Source organism: Takifugu flavidus, chromosome 15 (assembly GCF_003711565.1).
Source record: "Takifugu flavidus isolate HTHZ2018 chromosome 15, ASM371156v2, whole genome shotgun sequence".
Lineage (NCBI taxonomy): Eukaryota > Metazoa > Chordata > Actinopteri > Tetraodontiformes > Tetraodontidae > Takifugu > Takifugu flavidus.
In genome coordinates, this window is record NC_079534.1 from 10948598 (window position 1) to 10968972 (window position 20375).

Here is a 20375-nt window from a genome sequence, read left to right on the forward strand (position 1 = left end):
AGGGGTAGATCCTGGACAAGTCCCCAGATCAGCACAGTGCAAACTTATAGAACCAAACAACCATTCACACACACACTCACACATGACGTCAATTCAATGTAGCTGATTCGCTAATTCAAATCCATCTTTTAAAAAAGCTTTTCTTCCCTTGTCCTGTCCAGCAGTGAGGCACGCAGAATTGGCATCTGAATGCCTCTTTGTGTCAGTTGTTTTTTTGCCAGGATGGGCGAGACAAACCCATCCTGTACCTCGAACCCGACTGCTGGGAAACCCACAAGCTGATGAACGATTACAGCAAGACAGATAAATAACTACCAGACAAGCAATCAAAAGAAGGGAAAAGAAAACAACCCCAAAAGCAACAATACAAAAAAAAGAACTAACTTTGAAATGAATCAAAAACTAACACTCCAATGTATACATCTGCCCCTGTGGACCCACTAACATGTGTATTCATACATTTGGACACTGATACTTGAACATCATGTAACAGTACATGATGGTGATAATAAACAAATTCAGACCACAGCAGCACTGAAATCAAGCAACCACAATCTGCCTTCAAGCCACCCAGTGAACTTTCACAAGTGTGATAGTGCAGCCAAAGATTGTCTCTACGATTGCTTATGTTTCATGCAGATCTGTAGCTATAGATATGGTGTGTTTACATCTGTGTAATGTGTGTACCGGTATGTTAAATTTGCCACTTGGTGTACTAAATAGTAAGACTGGGACCCCGTAACTACACCACACTGAACCAGGCAACGGGTCACAAGCAGCACAGAAAGATGGGTAACCCAATGACCCCTGCTGGGCAGCAGACGTAAGGGCCAACCAGTCCGTGCTCAACCACAATCCAGGGACAGAAAAGCAAAGGGCGGCCGAAGAAGGCGCATGTAGCAAAAGGCACCAACACCAGGCGATGAGGGGCAGCACACCCCCGCCCCCCAGGAGAGCACCAGGATGCCGCCCTGCAGCTCTCAAAACATAACATGCTGCCCACGCAGTTTGGAGGGGTCTACACTCATAATCATGTCCATTCACAAGACCTGTGTGCCCTCACACCTCACACAGCATGTCCCGCCCCCCCAGTTAACACAAACACACACTTATCATGCACACTTTGGTGTACAAACCCACACACAACTGGGTCGTATGTGTACAAACCCACACACAACTAGGTCGCAGCCAAAGGACAGTTGGTATGGGCACCCCAGAGGCTGGACCCCCACACCTTACCAAGAGGTAAGGGCACACCAACCAAGATGGTATTTCCCCTCAGTACAGGTGGAAGCAGCTCTGCTCCGAGGAGGACAGCCACTCCAGGAACCTCCATGCCATTCACCCCCAGCTGCTGGCTTCGTCCTGTCCGGGTCGGAGTAGGAGACAGGTTCACCTAAATCTTAAATTCTTGTCTTTGGACTGTGGGAGGAAGCCTGATAGAACCTCCTAAGACTCAATGAGAACATGCAGACTCCACACAGAAGAGCCCCCATTTAGGCATGATTTAGAGCCAAGTTAATGGTGATGTTGGACCGTGAGTGTAAACTGGATGAAACCTTACACAGACATGAGGAGAACATAAAAACTCCACATGGAAGATCCAGAAATGGACTCAAATCCGGAGGATCCGAGGCTACTAAAATAGCTGCAATGCTATGCTTTAAAAATATAAATATAATCCTTCATCCACCGATGATATAAAGCTCTGACACAAACAATCAATTGTGACTATGACAGAGCTCAAAACAAGGCCCCCAAAAAACAATATATATTTAAATATGTTTATTGCATTGACGTTGCACGGGACACAATAAATACACACTAGGCTGATCCTTTCACTGGTTCATGGCGCTGCAGTAGGCTGGGTCCTGGTTGGTGCTCAGCAGCTTGTCGACATCGGCTCCGATGGAGGACAGGGTGCCGCGCAGCTCTTGGATGGTTTCCTCGGCCAGGTGGGGCTGCCTGCTCATGATCCACGCGAACTCCGCGTGCAGCACCAGGAAGTTAGTGCAGCTGTAGACCAGAGCGTAGTTCTCATAATCGGTGGCCAGCACCCAGTACGGAGCGGGGGGCGAGTCTGGAAGGGCGAAAGCATTTCCTGTCAGTATAATAAAAGCAGAAATGTTCAACATAACTTAGAAATTCTTACTCTCATAAAAGGAAACTGCCAATTTAGCGGGCTCGGAGGGGTCCTTAGCAACAGCAGTGCCGCTGATGGCGTCAACCGTCCCATCAGCACTAAATAAAACATTATATTAGATATATACTCAGCAGAAACTCCCCCATTCGGCTCATTAATGATTTAGAGGAACATGGGGGAAATGTATATGACTTAATTATACAGAAGTATAAAACTGCTGTATGTGGTTGTTTGTTTTTTTTAATTCTGGTTGGATTTATTAGAGTTGTGCAGCCTTTACCGGAGCTCTCTGTTGAGGACTCCAACAACACCGGGGCTCTTCAGGCTGTAGTTGGCGGTGGAGCACTGTCCCATCTGAAATCTGTGCGGCAGCCTCTGGATTTCATACCACGTGCCCAAATACTGTGGAGGACACCCAGGTTACAGATCCAAGACCTGCAAGTGTGTTCAGTGTGGAAGTTGGATATTCACCCTGGCGGCATCGAACTTCTGTTGAACGGCGGGCCTCGGACATCTGCCCGGCTTGATGACCTGAGCCTCGGCTGCCAGGACTGACAGCAGGGCGAGAGAAATCACCTGATAGGCGTTCATGTTTTGCTTCACAGTCTGCAGGCGTCGACAAAAAAGAGGGATTATCGTTCAGTCAGAAAGAAAGTGACAGCGGCGTGGAGCAGTGGAGACCTCCTGCTTGCTTCCTGTATGGCTGGGATCCAGGCAGTCTTGATGGGGTTTATATGCATCGGTTACATGCTATCCTCAGCTCCTCCCTGCTGCCTATTGGCCATTTTTTAGAGTTATGTGCAAGTGAACACCTGCTGCTGTTGATGTTTTTGTTTGCCCCTCATACGAGTAAAGAGGTTTTGAAGGGTTACGTTAAAAAAAAGGGAGTGAAAGGTCAAGGTTTGAGAACATGTGGAAACGATCCCACAGAAAAAAAATTGCATGTGAAAATATGCAGTCAACACACCTGTGATAAGTGAAAAGCGGATTCCTACTAGTGCATTGATTTGATCACGGACTGGATTCCATACATTAAGCTGCTTATTACAGTGCTTTTAAGATCTCCCCGTTCATTTTACGGATTCATGATCCTACAGTATCAGGTGAATCAGGACCTAAACAGGATTTGTGAGCGCCAAAGAGGTAAAGCTAGCGTCTCTTGGGGATTAAAGCTCCCATGCAGCTGACGGTCCGCAGAGGAGAGCACGGGACACCGCAGTGATCCGGAAACCAGATTATGCTCACGTTAACGGAAGGAGGCTGGTGTCTGTTGTTTATGCTGCACCAGAGTCTCTTTCCTGAGGTTTAACCTGCTCTGATCCTTTCGCCTCAATGTGACTCTATAATACCAAATGCTGAAGAGAGGGGCCGAAATCCCCCATAAAAAGATTACACTTAGGCGACTTTTAAATTAGTTGAATTAGGTCTGATGCCTTAATCTCCCTCATAATTCTTAAGTCCTGTATGAGTCTTTCTTTCCACATTTGTTGGACTTTTTCCTCACTTCGCCAACACATCGTCCCCATTACTGAACCATTAAACATCACCCAAACAACACAATAAAATGATTTCTTTCATTTTGGATTTATAGGAAACAATATTTTAGCCATTGCTATATTTTAGCTTAGTGCTTACTGGATTTGTCTTGCCAGTTGACTGGGTCTGCCATGTCGTCTGTTGGACAGGCTTTGTTGGTTTGGCCTTTGCGGATTTATTGAACAGATGAACAATACACCCCCCTCAAACACACACACACATACACACACCATGCCACTGTGAGTGTACTCATTTATTCTAACGTCATCAGTTGGATATCTGGTTTCAGTATCATTTTCATCGGTGTGTGTGTGTGTGTGCGTGTGTGTGTCTAATTCTCTGAGAGACTTTTCTGGGAATTTATCTTTATCTTTTTCATTCAAGGCGTTCTGTGAGATTGTGGGTTTCACAGGACAGCCTGTTCTGTCAGTCTTCCATGTAGGCAGTTGAATGCGTGAGCAAATCTGAACTATGAAGACATGAAAGAGTGTATACAAGTAGACATATGTATTTCCCACTACACATCCTCCCTCTAATGAGGTTTCCTATCAATAAGATGAATGTAATGATGCATAAATGCCAACTTCTCATGTGTTTTTTGTGGGAAAAAAGAAACAAAAACTGTCAGCTGTTTACATGGAAATTGTGATTCCTGCTTTAACTTGAAACTTAACTGGTCCACAACCACAATATAATAAAACAACGGTGATTAAATGACCAAAGAAATGGCCGATCACAGCAAATCGTGTGAGGATGAAAATGAAGTTGCGATCATATATGATGAAAACATTTCTTGAAATACAGGATACAATAACTTAGATGCCACTGATTAACTGAGTTCACTAACTATTGACAGTTAGATAATACATTTGTATATTTGTATATTATGAAATCTTATAATGTGGTGGTTCTTCTGGGTGTTCCAGAACCACCCCCACTCCCCGACCCAAAACATTATAGGATATATGTGCCATGATATTTTAGCTGGGTCTGTCTCTTCCTTGGATCTTGTCAGTGGATTGTGTGGGATCTGTAACAACTGGATACATTTGGACCATGAAAGCTTTGCGTCTTTAATAGGAATTGGTTTCACATCCTTCTCTTTAACTAGAGGTTAGCTTTGATCTGTGATATTTAAATGTGCTTCCGACAACCCACTGACAGCCCCTCTTAACAGGACTGTTGCTGATACTAATGGTGATGTTGGATTAGATTTTTCTTTTCTTTTTCTTGACCACTTTGTCCCTTTTGCTGTCATGGGGATGGTGCTGGAGCCTATGCCAGCTGCATATGGGCAAAGGCAGCTTAAATGAGTCGCAAACTCATTGCAGAGCTTTGGGGTTTGGTTCCTTGCTCAGAGGTACCGTGGCAGTGCTCTGAAGGTGTTCTCACACTTCTCAGCACAAGCCTGCCCAAGTGTGAAGTAAACAACATAAGTAAACATACGAAGAAGTAAACAAATGCTGAAAAAGTGAAGTGATTAAAAAAATTGTACCTGTTCTTATTTCTTATATCAGTTTGAAAAAAAAAACAGGTTTCTACACTAAATGCTGCTGAGTAACTGCAAGCACACAAGACTAATGTGAGTACATTTATGAGATTTGATGAGAATTTGGTTTGAATTAAGAATTCAGCTAAATGAGGATCAATTCTAGCAGTTAAGACGGTGAAGCAGACGCTCACAAAGTACGTGACCATTTACCAGTGGCTACTAGAGCTGAACTTCATGCAGCAACACAACACATGCAACACAACAATAATAGGAGCCTCACCACCCCCAAAAGTTGTCCTACAGAATGTAGGAGTTAGAAAAGCAGTTTCACGTCATGTCTGCTTCTGGCCTTACTAGGAATTATGCTGCTCAGCAGGTATTTTTTAAAACATCACACAGAGACGTGCATGCTGTAAGCGGTTGGTGAGCACAAACTGTCAGATTAGGAGGTCTGAGAGGATGATCTAGCCAACATTTAGCCGGATTTCTAGCAAATTACCACCAAGTGTGTTTGGGTTAACGCTTTGGCCCCCTGGAGAGCGCAGCACCTCCGACACTCGGACTGGAAAAACCAAAAAAAACAAGAAAACAAAAACAGGCTCGATGTTCTGGATTTCTGCAGTCTACCGACAGGATGGTGTGGTTTTTCTGGATGTGTCTGCAGGGCAGGAGAGGAGGTGTTGTCCATTTTGCCACTGGAAAAGGAAGCTAAGCATTTAGGTGTCTTAACCATGGTCTAAAGTGCTAACAAGGGATTAGTGAGGTAAATGTTGAAAGAGGTTTAGCGACTCCATGCTTAGGAGCAGGGCTGCTTCAGTAATTACACATCAGTTGCAAGGTGCAGCAAACAGTTGGATGGGAGATCACGGTGATGTCAGGGCAGGGAGGATTTACCGCAGGAGATAAGGCCATCTAATGGAGATGAAAAGAATCAGTATTTAAAAGGTCTTTTTTAGTTAAGGCAGTTAGCTGGCAGTAGACCAGTTGGCTGGTTGTCAGGAGGCCGTTAAGTTGGAAGTGAAACAGCGACAGTACAGAGACGTTTGTGGGAGCTCCGCAGGGGTGGTTTTCTGGACCTTTTCACCTTGAGCTTCCACCTGAATTTTCGACCAAAAGCAAAGCTCCGGCGCCATTTGTGCAGGCGGTAAGTCAAATTAAATATTTCCCTCCTCTCCCGTTTTAATTCCAAAATATGTTTTTTTAGCTTGTGTGTGATTCCTTCACATTGAGTTAAAGTGATATTAAAACAAACCTTGAAATTTATCAAGTCTGATGAGACGTAGTACTAAAGTAGACGTAGTAGTACTAAAATATTGGAGTACCAAATGTGTAACTAATAGATATGTCATGTGTAATGCAGTGCTAAACTGTAGAATAGACCACTGATCCCTCAGTAAGTGTCTAATCTAACGGCCAATGCGATTAGAGGAGCAACCTTGAAGTATGTATAATTATAATTAACTAAATAATTATTCGACTTTGTAATTACATAAAAATGACAATCACAACAACCCAAACTGCATTGTTGTGTGTGCGGCATATTGCTTCACAATAATGCATTTTTGCATTATTGTAAGACTGAAAACGTAATTTTGAACCTGTTTTTATACACGTAGTTCTGCACAAAACTCGACCCGCCTCATATGGCTGAATATTTTCGATGGTTCCAGCGTGTGTTTGTTGTGTGAGAGAGGATTAGGGAGGGCTAGACATACTTCTGTCTCGTCTGATATGACCTCCTCAGGACTCTATCTAAGTCGTCAGCAATTTTTCCTTTAATTCATTCTTGTAATGGGATTAACCGGGCAGCAGCAAATCCAAGGAGTCCAATCCTGGGATTTGGCAGCTGCGGTGTGGCCCCTGCTCATTAAGGAAACATGACAAGTGGCTTCGTCGCACTTCACACACAACAACAGTTTCACTCACAAACGCAGATACCGTGCGACAGCAGCGGGAACTCCAGGATGTGTGAGACATCCGTGCGCACATCCGAACATGTTCCACGGTGGCTGGGTCACGCAGGCCGGGCCCTCGCTTAAGAGACTTAAGCCAAACTTATCTAAGTGTTAGCTGTGACTGAACAGGCATTATGAAGGATCTCACTGAATAGCTAAGACAAGGCTTTCACACTGGCCTGCAATGTTTTCTGCATAAACGTTTAACACACGTGGACCTGAGGTGTTACTACATTGCTGAATTAGCTTTTATTATAGCGTTACCTTCTTAGAATATCGGCTTGGGTCATTTTGGACTTTCTTGTCCTCCCAGTTCAGCTTAAAAAAAGCCCAAAAAATGTAATTCAGCCAATTTTTTTCCAAGGTTTTCTTTTGAAAAGTCAACCACTCCTCACCACAAGACCAGCAACGTCGTCTCATCTGAAAGGATATAAGTGTGGCAACCACTGATCTACATGCACTAATTCAGCATCTAACATGACACCTTGATACTCTCATCTTATGTCTGCTCTGGAATTACAGGGAAATGTTTAAGTGCATCAATTCTCATTTGCTGATACCAGCAGTTATGACACCAGGAGACGTGTAGGTGGGGGAAAGGTGCATGTGTTTGTGACACATAGCACCACATAAACCGATTGGGACCCCAGATTTATCCAGAAGGTGTTTTTAGGACATCCTGCGAGCTAATGGGGGCTAATAGGCTTAGCACTTAAAGTGTATTGTCCAGGATGCTTACAGGCAAGGTTTGCTGAGGGTAAAACTCTAAACGTGTGGATTACCTCCAACACATCCCTTTAAAGTGCTGTATAGCCAGGACTTAGCTAATAGGATCCTGGGGGGAGCAGTGGCCTGGGAAGGTGGAGACAGAGGGTTGGTCAGACCCGCAGGGCGGGCTACAGGCGGGTCAGCAGATGTAGCTAGCAGGCTGTTGCAGAACTATTAGGAGGATTACAGGCCTCAGATTAGATGGGCTTCAGAAGGAACTTGACTGACTGTGGCTAATGCACCAGGCCTTGAAACAAATCTGATGGCAGTATCTGAGGGAGGGGACATAGGGGGGAATTTGCATTGTTTGCACATTTCCCAGACTTTACATTTATATTTTAGTCATTTAGCAGCCACCTCACAGTGCGAGAGACACAATTGAGCTGGCCTGCAATTGATACTTTAGTTTGAAATAGAATTATAATCTCTACAATATATATTTTCATGCAGAAACAGATGTTGGAATGCTTCTGGATACATATTGCAGAACCTTGTGAATTGTATATTTCAGATGTAATATTACATCTGTCCTTTTTTAGTGCATGGATTTTTATTGTTATATTTCCAAAGATCAAATGTGATATCAGTAGAGATACACTTCCACATATTTATGCTTGTTTTCAAGCTATAAATGGTTTAAGGTGTAAGGTGTAAGTTTTACTTTACTCTGATGGTTAGTTTGAGATTAACGTTTATTATACGGATGTTTCGTTGACTAGGTGACGTGGAAAAGCCAAAGGATGACTTAAGCCAGGTTTATTTAGCACGTTCCAATCCCTGCGAATACAAGCGAACTTAAATAAAATAAAGTTAAATAAAGGACCTGATCAGTTCGTGTGTCTGTATGCGGGCGCAGCGGCTTGCTTCCCCTAGTGGCAATGAAGACAAATTACAAGACGTCCATCAATTATTGGAATTTTCTGTGAATGCAGCTTTACTGCATTATACTCTGCTCGAGAACTACAATCATCTTGTGCAAATATTTCCGTGCGTGTGACCTGAGCTTTATGTTTTTTGTTTTGCTGGCATACAGGAGGGGTCAAAGGTTATTTGTGTCATGACCCCACGGGAGCAGTTGAGGAAGATGACAGCACTGGGAGAGCAGGGAGCTCTGGATGAGAAGCACTGGTACCGCCTGGTCAACGGAATGTCAGCTGGAGGTGGGACACGTTAAATAAACCAAATTAACACAGAAAAGTCTTGTTTTATTTTGAAATTCATATAATTTTGTAAGACCCATCTCCTAAATTGAAGAGCGTTTTTCAGAATTCTGTCTTTTTACTCAAAATCTGACCTTATTTTTTTTTCTATTTACATTTATTATTTGAATAATTCTGCAGATTAAAATATTTTGTCAATATTAAAATAATAATGGTAATAGTCCTGGTGTTAAGACTTCTACAGTCTACATTAAAAGTGACCTAATGTACGCAGGATATGCACAAACCACAAAATTACCTGTGATATCTATTTTCAGCATGAAATCTTCTACATAATCTATAATTATTTGGTTTTAGACTTCTTTGAATATTCAGAGAAAACACTCTCTCAATAGTTACCAAAATAGGATCCATATCTCTTGAATTTTCTACTTTTCACTCCAGTTTGGTTCTGGTTCATTGTGTTCTGAACTTCGTGACCTCGGCTGATGTGTTTTGCTTCTGTTGATACCTGATGGAGCAGCTCTCACGTTAGCTCCTGTTGACCTGTGCTGCTCTGTGCTCCTGCAGAGCTGAGGCAGAGGCAGGAGATGATAATGAGGAACCAGATGGCCATGGCGCCGCAGATCCTCGCCCAGGGTCAGCAGAGGCTACAGGGGGTCCCAGCACAGTTCGAGCCACGCTTCATGGAGAGGTTGGTCTTGTTTTTTTCAAACAATGCAGGAGCTCAACTTCTGTCGGATTCAGTGGTGTAAATAAATATATGTTTTCATTCCTAAAAAAAAAAAAAAGAAGCCCTTTTAACAACAAAAAACACGTCATTTCTGGTCTACATAATCGATTTTGTATGTTTTTTCTAAAATTAGGGAGTTGGTTCCTCCTCCTGAGATGATACCATCAGATGCCAGGCAGATGCACATTGGACCACACCTGGGTCCACCTCTACCGCCACACGCTAACGTTCTCCCCGGGAGAGGTTATCCTGGAGCTGGTGAGTGTGGCTACACCTCATTGCTTAGGAGATCAAAGATCAGGTCTTAAAAGTTTCTGCCTCCCTGCAGGATATGGTTTTCTCCCCTCTGAGCCCATGGAAACAGTTGCACGGCGGCAAGAGCTGATTCACAAACAAAACATAGCCAGGTGGTGTGCAGATGTTCCACCTATATACATAAAGTTGCTGTGTTATAACAAAGCACCGCCAGTGACATGTGTGTGTGTCTGTGATCCTGCTCAGAATGGAGATGAATGCCATCCTGCACCAGAAGGAGCTGGAAAATGCCCACCAGAAAGGCCTCATGGGAATGGAGAACCCCATGTCGTACCCTTCCAGTCCCATGGCCTTCCGCGGGCGCCAGCGTGTGTCAGATGGCCACGACGTTTTCGTCCACCGGCCCACTCTGGACGAGCTACACTCCAACAGCATCCTCATGTCCACCAGTCCGTACCCACCGATCAGCACGCTGCACAGAGAGAGGGGTCGCAGGGCAGGGAGACGGCCCACCGCTCACAAGAGCACAGAGAGTCATGTGGCCAACCTGAAGGGCCAGACTGAAGACAAAAACGTAGCGGAGAGCCCGGGAGCCGTATCAGGGGAGGAAAAAGAGGCGGAGTCCAAGGGGGATATCGGAGAGGAGTTTTCCAACAGCAAGACACATCACCAAGTTAAAATAGATGCCGAGCTCACTGCAGGGAGCAGGAAAAACTATAAGGAGGGTGAGACAGGTCTGCGAAAGGCCTGTGTGAACAGTCAAGAGGGCTGTTCAGATGTTCCCAACAGCAGCACCAGCGATAAAGACATAGCCAACCAGTGTTCAGCTTTCCAGGAGAAGTTCATCTATCCTCCTACAGGTGGAGCCATCCCAGGCTTGCCTTACATGTTCCCAGTCCCTGGAAATGGTTTCTTCCCACCTGGTGGGTGTGTTGAACAACGTCTAAATGTAAAATTGTAGTTTTTAGGAACTCAAAAGTGCAGCACCAACAAATGACGAATCTCATTGATAATTCCAGGTCCATCCAACCTCTTCCTAAACGGTGACGACGTGTCCGAAGACATCAGGAAGTGGACGGTTAATGATGTTTACAACTTTATCAACAGCATACCTGCATGTTCAGAGTATGCTCAGGTCAGTCTCATCATGAGCTGTTTTTGTTTTTTTTGTCTTTTTTTAAGTTTTGTTGTATATTTGTCAGCATAACCATAAGTGACTTTACTCTGCAGACATTCAAAGACCACATGATTGATGGAGAGACGCTGCCGCTCTTATCAGAGGAGCATCTACTGGACACACTGGGGCTCAAACTGGGACCAGCTCTTAAGATTCGCTCACAGGTAGAGAGCAGATTCATACATGACACAAATCATCCTATCCTATATTTGAACAGCATATTATCCTATATTTAATTGAAACGGTGGTTAAAAATGGCTCATCTCTCCTCCGCAGGTGTCCAGACGCCTGGGCAACATGTTTTATATGATGAACCCGCCGCTCTCGGCTGCCGCTTTGCAGGCTGCACCAGGGAAGCCAGGGGACAGGTCACCAGAGATGGGCTCCCCCATTAACTGCAACAGCGAGGAGATGATGGCGAGTCCAAGAGATCCCGATGTCTTGAAATCCAGCGAACACCTTCAGGAGACGGAGAACAGCTCTCCTCCTTCTGCCAGCTGTGATACGGCCTAATGGGCGCAGATGATTTGGACTGATGCAGGCTTCAACCTGCACATGTGGCTCATTTGTTTACATGATAATAAATATCAGACGCTTCTCTTTTAAAAAAAAAAAAGTATGCCATTTCTGAGTTTAAAGGTAGAGAATGCCTGATTTGTTAAAATGGTAAGACGGTATTTAATGTTCACCCCCTCCTTTCTTTAAAGTTTTATCAAAACATGAAGCCATCAGTGTTTGGAACATTGATCATCACATTTGTCGCACCAGTACCAACTCTTTCACCAGCAAATTAGGCCAGAAAACAGGCTAAGCGTGTTTTAATCTCATCAATGCATTAAGGCCTCACACTCTGGTTTATGAACAAATTTTAGCTGTGTGGCATTCCTTCTCGCAAACATTTTTGTCAATACATCCATTGAAAAGGGCTCCATATGCTAACCCCCAAATCACAATGTCCCGCTAACAACCTGTCAATAAAAGCAACAGAGGAGATAAAGGCAGTGAGCAGCTTCTCTGCAGATAAACCAACAAACTCTGGACTGGATCCATTTGGCTCTGTAGTTTTCTGATAAACCCCTGCATATTTTACCTTTATTGCATGCATTTACACCAGGTTAAGGTTTCTGCTAAGCACATGCATTTTACCAGTACGCTGCTTGTGTTTATTTTTCTATAAAGTGATGTGAATCAGACAATTTTGTAATATGACACATTAGGATTTTTTTCCCATCTCTTTCATCATTCATCTCTTTTTTTCAGTACAGAACTTAGTTTAAAAGCAAGGTACTTATTTTAAAGCTGCAAAATGTGATTCCTCTGTAGCTCCAAAGAGGGCCATAGAAATACTTTTGGAAGGCATTATTTTATTTTTTGCATTTGTTGGATAACAAATAAAGTCCTTTTTTAAAAAAATAAAGTTTTTTATTCAAGTTGTGCTGAAGTACAAATACATGAAGAGTAAACACCACCTGTACTAAGATCAGTTGATATAAGTCAGGGACTATGACGTAGACAAATGCTATATGTTGACAATAATGACAATAATAATTATTATTATTATAAGAATAAAAATAGAAAAAACAATAGAAATATTAGCATTTATTTATTTTGTATCGTTTCTGCTCCAACGGTGTCTAACGCTAAGCAACTTTAATATATATTTTTTAAAGCCTTTTATATTTAAACTTGGCCATCGCCTATGTTCATCTTTGTGTTCTAGCGCCGACTGCTGGCACAACTATTTATAGCAAAGGTGGAAGACGACTGTACACATTTAACACTTGGGTCTTAAATCCGTTTGGATACATGTGGAAGCGTTTGGTTGCACCTTTAAGATGTTTATTTTCAACTATTGCACCTAAGTACAGTTTTAATCAATGCGATCTATAGCTATATTATTCTCATAACTTATAGTTTCTACTCTGCGCACTTCATCTGCATTTAATTTGATAATTAGTGCTATTTGGGGACATATTTTGGCCATGTCCTATATAAAACGAACAGGGACAAGCTTTGACAAGGTGATTCACCATCGAGGACCAAAAATGACAATAGCATAAGTAAATGAATACAATTTAAAAGTTTTATTTGGACCATTTATGTATTTGTTCATTTGTTTTTTCATCTTTTGTATTGTTTTTTTTTTGTTTTTTTACATGTAATTATTATTTTATGCTTAAGTCATTTTAGGGACACCATAATTTAGTAGAGTCGGTAATTAAAAGTACAAGGAAGCTCTATTCAAAAGTGTGAAAGAGCAGCTAAGACGGCAATTTAACGCGTTTAACGGACGTATTTTCATGATGCGTTAAGTGTGTAAATCTCGCGATGTAACACAACATTACGCGTTGGCACTTCGTGTGTCTCGCGCAGGTCGGAGTGCCGTGGTCCGTACCCGATCTGCACCCGGAACTAGATGTGCTCCTTCCCATCACTTTGGAAATTGCAAATGTATATTTTTCCCCACTGATGCCTTGTCTTTTTCATTGGTTTGACATCCATAAAGGTTGCCTGTGTGTTGGGGGGTGGGGGAGAGAAGTCCCAAATAGCAGCGCAGTCGCACAGATTGGCGCATGCGCAAAAGTGATTTGGAGCAGCTCGAGTTCCGGGTGCAGATCGGGCACCGACACAGCGCTGAGTGAGTTGTGAGGATCATGGCGGAGCGCAGGAAGCATAAGAAGCGGATTCAGGTAACATCAGTTTACTGAGCAAAACGCTGTGTACACCGATGGAGACCAAAAAGAGCCCGTGTGCTGCTGTTGCAACTGTTACAGTATGTTTGTTAACGACAGCATCCCCACTGAGTATTAGAATTAGTGACACCGGATAAAGTCTAAAGATGGCTAGCGGCTGCTAGCGTTAGCTGGGTAGCGAAAACAAATGTCAGTACTTCTATTTGGAGGATTTCAGAGCCATTTATATAGTCATAGTATCACTCACACTGTGATCTACCAACCAACGCTGTGTGATAATTATTCACCTGCGTGTTAACACTTGAAGCGGACGCACGTCTGTCTGCATGATAAGCTGCGTCAGCTCTAGATGTGCTTCTGTGGCGTAAAGTAAATATGCAGCACCACTGATTTAATGGGTGAATTTAGTGCAGCATTGTGTGCAGGTGACTGCATGAACCCTTTAAAAACTGCAGCCCCCATTTCATTTCATCAACAGCTTTTCAAGTTGTCTATCCAACTCAACTTTATCATCACTCAGACGTCGAGGAATTAACTGTAATAGTTAATTTTCGTTCTACAACACGCTTGTGTTGTAATAGGTGTTCCTTTCTGTAGTTTGATCTTATTCTGTTGGAAAGATCTGATCTGGTAAGTGGTGCATTTACATGCAGGCCAAGGTAAACACTTCCCCTCCAGTTAAACTCTTAAATATAGTTTGAATATGCCTCCTTTTAAAGCATTAATGTGCTCAGATGGATTAGAAGTAAGAATGTTACGTGGATAAATATTTGGTTGCCCAAAACACCTCACTGAAACATAATCTTAGTCACTGGCTCTGAATTACAACTGCTAAAGTGGGGGCCAATTTAGTGCAGGTTCAGTATAACTCCATTTTTACTATTATTTTTGATTTTACACAGCATAGCTGTAAATTGTATGTAAAAATCCTCAGACAGCACTATTTTAGCAGTGTGGTTTTTTTTAATACAGATCTCCTAATGTTCTTTTGTCCCTTAAGGCTGAATTTTATTTATGTAGTTCTGTTCTATCTGATAGCCCTTAAGATAAATTAGGAGCAGGCAAAATGATCATAACAGACCCCAACTGCTGAACAGCATTCGAATGGTATCACGCATTGGCGATAGAAAAAGGAGAATTGAGACAAGCGGCTGCATCATGGGAATTCTCCTTGATCTGAACATAAAGCAGCATAATCAGGGACGCACAGTGGTCTGCCTCCCGATATATATTTCAGTCTGAACTGGCTCTAGAATGTGAGCAACGGTCGGTGGTTTGACCTCGGACTTTGGCGCCCAACCTCCCCAAGCTGCATCTTAAATATCTGAATGCTCACAAACCATTATTTATTATTCATAATTCCTGCTTCTTGTTTTTCTTGTTATTCTGTTTAAATGTGTGAATTGGCATGCAGTTGAATCACATTACAACTACTTTGAGTTGAGTTTTTTAGTTCTTTTTCCTAATAATCCAAGCGTGTTTGTGTTGTTACATAACATGTTATCTCCTTTATGTGTGCACTACGACTAATACTTTACGTTATGCAACGCTTATCTCATGTTTGGCACGATCTCCTTTGCTTTTACAACATAAAATAGTTGAAAGAAATCTTGTAAAAAACAAAACAACCAACCTTCCTTGGGTATTAAATCAGCGTGCTGCTTTTTATTTTATTGTTTCCTGCTGTGATCAGCAGCTGCCTGCTGCAGTTTTCATGTGCTGGAGTGAGAACAGAGCAGCTGAGTCGTGGCTTTTCAGGACAGGTTGGTTGTTTTGACAGTGAAAGGACAATTGTGCTTTCAATTCACGTCTTTTGAACCAAAGTGTTTGCTGGTCTTCACCTCCCAGGTTTACTGGTCAAAAGCAGCCTGAGCACTGCTGGTGCTCTGTTTCCTGCTGCGATTCAGTCATGTTTAACTGGGAAGAAGGTACATTTTAATTCTCTTAGATGTTGAGAAGTGAAATATCCTGCCAGTGCCCCCTGCAGATACACTTGGGGGTGTTCTGATGCGCTTTGCGGTCTTAATGAATAACCACTAATGATTAAATCACTGTTTTGCCAGAATTCCAGGGAAGTTGAACTAACACACTTTTGAAGCTTTATGATGTTGTAGATCAACAGTTTCTGAGTCAAAAGTAAGAAGAAAGTCTTTCGCAGGTTTAAATTTGATCAGTTTGTTCAAAAAAATGGTTGAAAACTAGAGTTTGAGGGAATTGCAAACATTTTTGGGATTCTAAATGAGCTTTTTCAGATTCAGATAATCAGGCAACTTAGATGTATGCTCCATTATTAGTTTTGCTCCTTTAAACCAGTTGTTTCTGTGGACGTTCTTTCATCTGTGTGTGTACGTGTGTGTGCCCTTCAGGAGGTGAGCGAGCCTACGAAGGAGGAGAAGGCTGTGGCCAAATACCTCCGCTTCAACTGTCCCACCAAGTCCACCAACATGTTGGGCCACAGAGTGGACTATTTTATTGGTTAGTTAAAGACATGGCTCTTAAGTTATTTATCAAATATCTATCTTTTTTTGAGGTGAAGGTCTATAACGCTGACACAGTTTGAGCACCTTTCGATTAATTAGAACAGTGTCTAGTTTGACTCCGGTGATTGGAAATGATGATTTCCTGGACAGCCACATTGTTAATGCTCATCTCTGATGCTACAACAGCCTCCAAGGCCGTTGAATGTCTGCTGGACTCGAAGTGGGCCAAGGCCACGAAGGGGGAGGAGGCGCTGTTCACCACCAGGGAGTCTGTGGTGGATTACTGTAACAGGTCAGCTCTGATACAACCTTTGTGACTGTAATTGTTTCAAACACAAACACCAGGGTCTCTTCCTTTCCATTATTGACCTATGTGTCATCACCGATTCCACGCTGCCGGTGCCTGATGGTCGTTCTCCTCCCTCCTCAGGCTCCTGAAAAAACAGTTCTTCCACCGCGCTCTCAAAGTGATGAAGAAGAAACCTGAGAAAGACGCCAAGAAGGAGAAGGAGGAGAAGAAAGAGGACAAGAAGGAGAAAGACAAATCCAGGGGTGATAGCAGCAAAGAGGAGGAGAAGAAAGGGAAGAAGAAGAAGGAGTCTGATGCCACTGAGACAAAGAAAGAGAAGAGCGTATGTGACCCGAGAGACTGTTTGTCTGTTGACCAACGGTGACAGTTGCCCCGACGCTGCTCAGTTGCCCCCCAACCTGAGATATCGATTATCCTGCAAGCTTGTAAAGAGTCAGAAATGAACACAGAATTTCTCTTCCACACACTGATTTTTATTTTTTTATTTTTTTTTTTTGCAAATAAGAACAATTCACATAGGTGTTTTCTCGGGCCGTGCCGAAGATAACGGGCAACATATATGCTGTCTCCACGGTAACCGTGATCTGTGGGGGTTTTATATTTCTTTTAGGATGAAAGTCCTGGATCTCCCAAGAAGAAGAAAGAAGTGAAGAAAAAGTTCAAACTAGAGCCTCATGAGGATCAGCTGTTCGTGGATGGAAATGAGGTCTGTCTGTCTGTCTGTCTGCCTGTCTGTCTGTCTGCCTGTCTGTCTGTCTGTCTGTCTGTCTCTTATAAAATTAAAGAGCTTCTGATGGGAAACATGCCGCTGCTCCTCAGGTGTACGTGTGGATCTACGATCCTGTTCCTTTCAAGACGTTTGCCATGGGTCTGATTCTGGGTGAGCCCTTTTAACAAAGACTGGCGTCTCTAATGTTCCGGGCCATATTTGACTGTCTTCTCTCGCAGTTATCGCGGTGATCGCGGCAACGCTTTTCCCACTGTGGCCAGCAGAAATGCGCGTGGGAGTTTACTACCTAAGTGTGGCGGCAGGCTGCTTTGTGGCCAGTATCCTGCTTCTCGCCGTTGGTAAGTGAATATATTAAAACCAAATGAATTTATTTTAAAGGGGCAGTAAGATTGCCCTTGGTTGTTGACTAAACTGTGGGGAGGCGGAATATTACCAGGCTGACTGTCAGTAAATGTGTCCGTTTTGTTCTTTAGCTCGCTGCATCCTCTTCCTCATCATCTGGGTGGTGACGGGCGGACGCCACCACTTCTGGTTCCTCCCCAACTTAACGGCAGATGTGGGATTCATCGAATCGTTCCGGCCGCTCTACACACACGACTACAAGGGACCACGAGCCAGCAGCAAGAAGGGCTCCGACAAGTCAGACGAAAAGGACGGCGGCGCCTCCAGTAAGGGTCAGAGGTCAGACAGCGACAAGTCAGACAGCGAGAAGAAAGACGACGAAGAGGAGGACGAGGAGGAAGACGAGAGCAAGGAAGCGGCGGCGGATGAGATTAAAGAGGGGGAGGGAACGGATCGCCACTCGGACACCGACAGCGACCGCAGGGAGGAGGAAGGCTCGCAGCACAGCAACGGAAACGACTTTGAGATGATCACCAGAGAGGAGCTGGAGCAGCACACGGAGGAAGATGAGGAGGAGGAGGAAGATGAGGAGGAAGAGACGCAAGAGAGGAAAGAAGAGGGTGGGAGTGAAAGTAAAGGCCAGACTGCTGAATCATAGACTCTTTACTTTCCCCATCACTCTCTGTCCTTCCCTCCCTTCCTCCTGTGACCCCAGGACCTGCCTGTCCAGCCTCTGTGGGCCCGCTGAGATGCTCCATCTCTCATTGTTGAGATCTTCCACTAAAGCGACTGGGATAAACACGGTGGTGAGAAGTTAACAGCTAGCAGCAACACTGAGGAAAATGTTTTCTTTAAAAAAAAGCCTTAAAGATGAATGGATTGGATTCCTCCCACTCAAAAAAAAAAAAAAAAAAACCTGCCCGTGGAAGGTGTCAACAAAGATTCATCAGAGCAGCCCTGATTGACAATTTTCATTTTTGTTTCTCACATCACAAAATAGATATTTGTATTATATCAACCTAAAAAGATTCATTTACCCCCTCCCTCGGATGTGTGGTTCAGTCCTGGATCTTCTTAACACCCCTCCACTCCTACAGTTTGGTACAGTTGGTAGATTTGGAGAAATCCTCGTTATCTCGCCCATTTTAACGCTCGTGCGCCACAATTTTGGCAGCAGTGCACTTCACGCCAGTCAAAACCATATGGATTTTACTCCCAGGGACCCAGTAACCGGTCATGGGGTTGCTAGGTAATAGAGAACAATCAATGAGGTACTTGCTATTTTTCCTTGGGTTCATATGGGAGTCATCATGAACCAGTTTGAGCAACTGGGGACACAGTTGAACCTCTAATCTCTTATCAAATAGCAGCAGATTAAACATGTAAACAGACTAGTGCCAAACACAACCGCACATGCTTGAGCTGAAATCACTGTTAACCTGCTCATTTTGTTACCGCAGTGTCAAACTTTTCATGTTTTTGAAACGGTAAAGATTTAAATGGGAAAACAAAAACGGTCCGCGTTGTGGGTGTTTAATAGACTCGCGTCTAGAATCGGTTCTGACTCGTCTCACACAGGCTGCCATGTGTGAATCCACCTCCACCATGGTTCCCAGTAAAGAGCGGCTGGTCGAGCTGTTCTTTCTGGCTACAAATGTCCTAGATGTTTTTATCAGTCATAGCAAGGATTTTTTTTTTAAATATAAAAATATAAATGTATCATTTATAAATGAATTCTATTGCTATATGAAAAACATCCTGTCTAGCTTTTCGGGCTTGCTCATTTGTTATGGTTACACTTTTTTTTTTTCATTCCAGTGTTTGTGAGGCCCATTTTGGTTTTATACAACCATCAGAGGGATGTCATTAGATCAGTTTTTACAGTTTCCATTTTCAGACCTGTTGGCTTGTTAACCCTCCACGTCTTTTAGTGAAATCAGTCATTTACCAAATTTACAAAGCAAGTTTCTTATGCCGGACCACCACCGGTCATTTTTCTGCTTTAATCTGACGTAACGTGAGAAGTTACAGCCACACGGCTTTCTGCACATTTGTCTCATCTAAAAAAGAAATCTGTCGCTCTGGCAATCCCAAAAGTGTGGTTGTAGTTCCACATGTCTTCTTTTTGTTTGTTTTTTTTCCAAACGGGCAAAGTGCACCTCTGTCCCAAGTTTCTGCTAAACGAGTCTAAATAAAATAACCAGTCAACCAGGAGGAAAACCCATCTAGACTCTCGCACAGTGTCGGTCTGTCGTGTGTCGTAGTATTATTACTCTCTAAGCTGCTGCCGTTTCTCATCGCACATTTCCAGGAGAATAAAAACGTGAAAATGTACAACTTTTTTTTAAAAATCTGGTCAAGAGCATCTTTTGATCTTATAATAATAAAAAAAAGTCACTAGGATCTGTTGTTGACTCTGCAATATTGGAATATAATTTAATAAAACTGGATGTCTGGAAATATATCTGTATCTTACCATTGCAATAAAAATGTAGAAAGCACATGTTGTCATATTTTATTGTATGAAAATAAACCTTTTTGGCATTCTGATTCTGACTTTGTAAATGTTTGTTTTTTTTCAGTTAAAGTTGTCGACATCCT

The 20375-nt window shown here is 43.1% G+C and overlaps 3 protein-coding genes across 3 annotated transcripts; 2 read left to right on the forward strand and 1 right to left on the reverse strand.

The window, feature by feature from the left end:
- Positions 1 to 1737: 1737 nt before the first annotated feature.
- LOC130538859 (apolipoprotein D-like) lies at positions 1738 to 2855 on the reverse strand. The gene is made up of 4 exons (XM_057056820.1): positions 2615 to 2855; positions 2424 to 2545; positions 2153 to 2241; positions 1738 to 2080 (listed from the first exon to the last, which is right to left on the reverse strand). Exons 1-4 carry the CDS (start codon positions 2732 to 2734, stop codon positions 1839 to 1841), a joined length of 573 nt encoding a protein of 190 aa, XP_056912800.1. The 5' UTR covers positions 2735 to 2855; the 3' UTR covers positions 1738 to 1838.
- Positions 2856 to 6014: 3159 nt separating this feature from the next.
- Positions 6015 to 11943, forward strand: samd7 (sterile alpha motif domain containing 7). Its single transcript, XM_057056654.1, has 9 exons — positions 6015 to 6315; positions 8928 to 9054; positions 9625 to 9748; positions 9921 to 10045; positions 10116 to 10194; positions 10289 to 10965; positions 11062 to 11177; positions 11273 to 11383; positions 11496 to 11943. Exons 2-9 carry the CDS (start codon positions 8952 to 8954, stop codon positions 11730 to 11732), a joined length of 1572 nt encoding a protein of 523 aa, XP_056912634.1. The 5' UTR covers positions 6015 to 6315; positions 8928 to 8951; the 3' UTR covers positions 11733 to 11943.
- Positions 11944 to 13714: 1771 nt separating this feature from the next.
- sec62 (SEC62 homolog, preprotein translocation factor) lies at positions 13715 to 20324 on the forward strand. The gene is made up of 8 exons (XM_057058050.1): positions 13715 to 13909; positions 16279 to 16387; positions 16579 to 16684; positions 16823 to 17024; positions 17313 to 17408; positions 17522 to 17582; positions 17651 to 17770; positions 17906 to 20324. Exons 1-8 carry the CDS (start codon positions 13874 to 13876, stop codon positions 18430 to 18432), a joined length of 1257 nt encoding a protein of 418 aa, XP_056914030.1. The 5' UTR covers positions 13715 to 13873; the 3' UTR covers positions 18433 to 20324.
- The last annotated feature ends 51 nt before the right edge of the window (positions 20325 to 20375 follow it).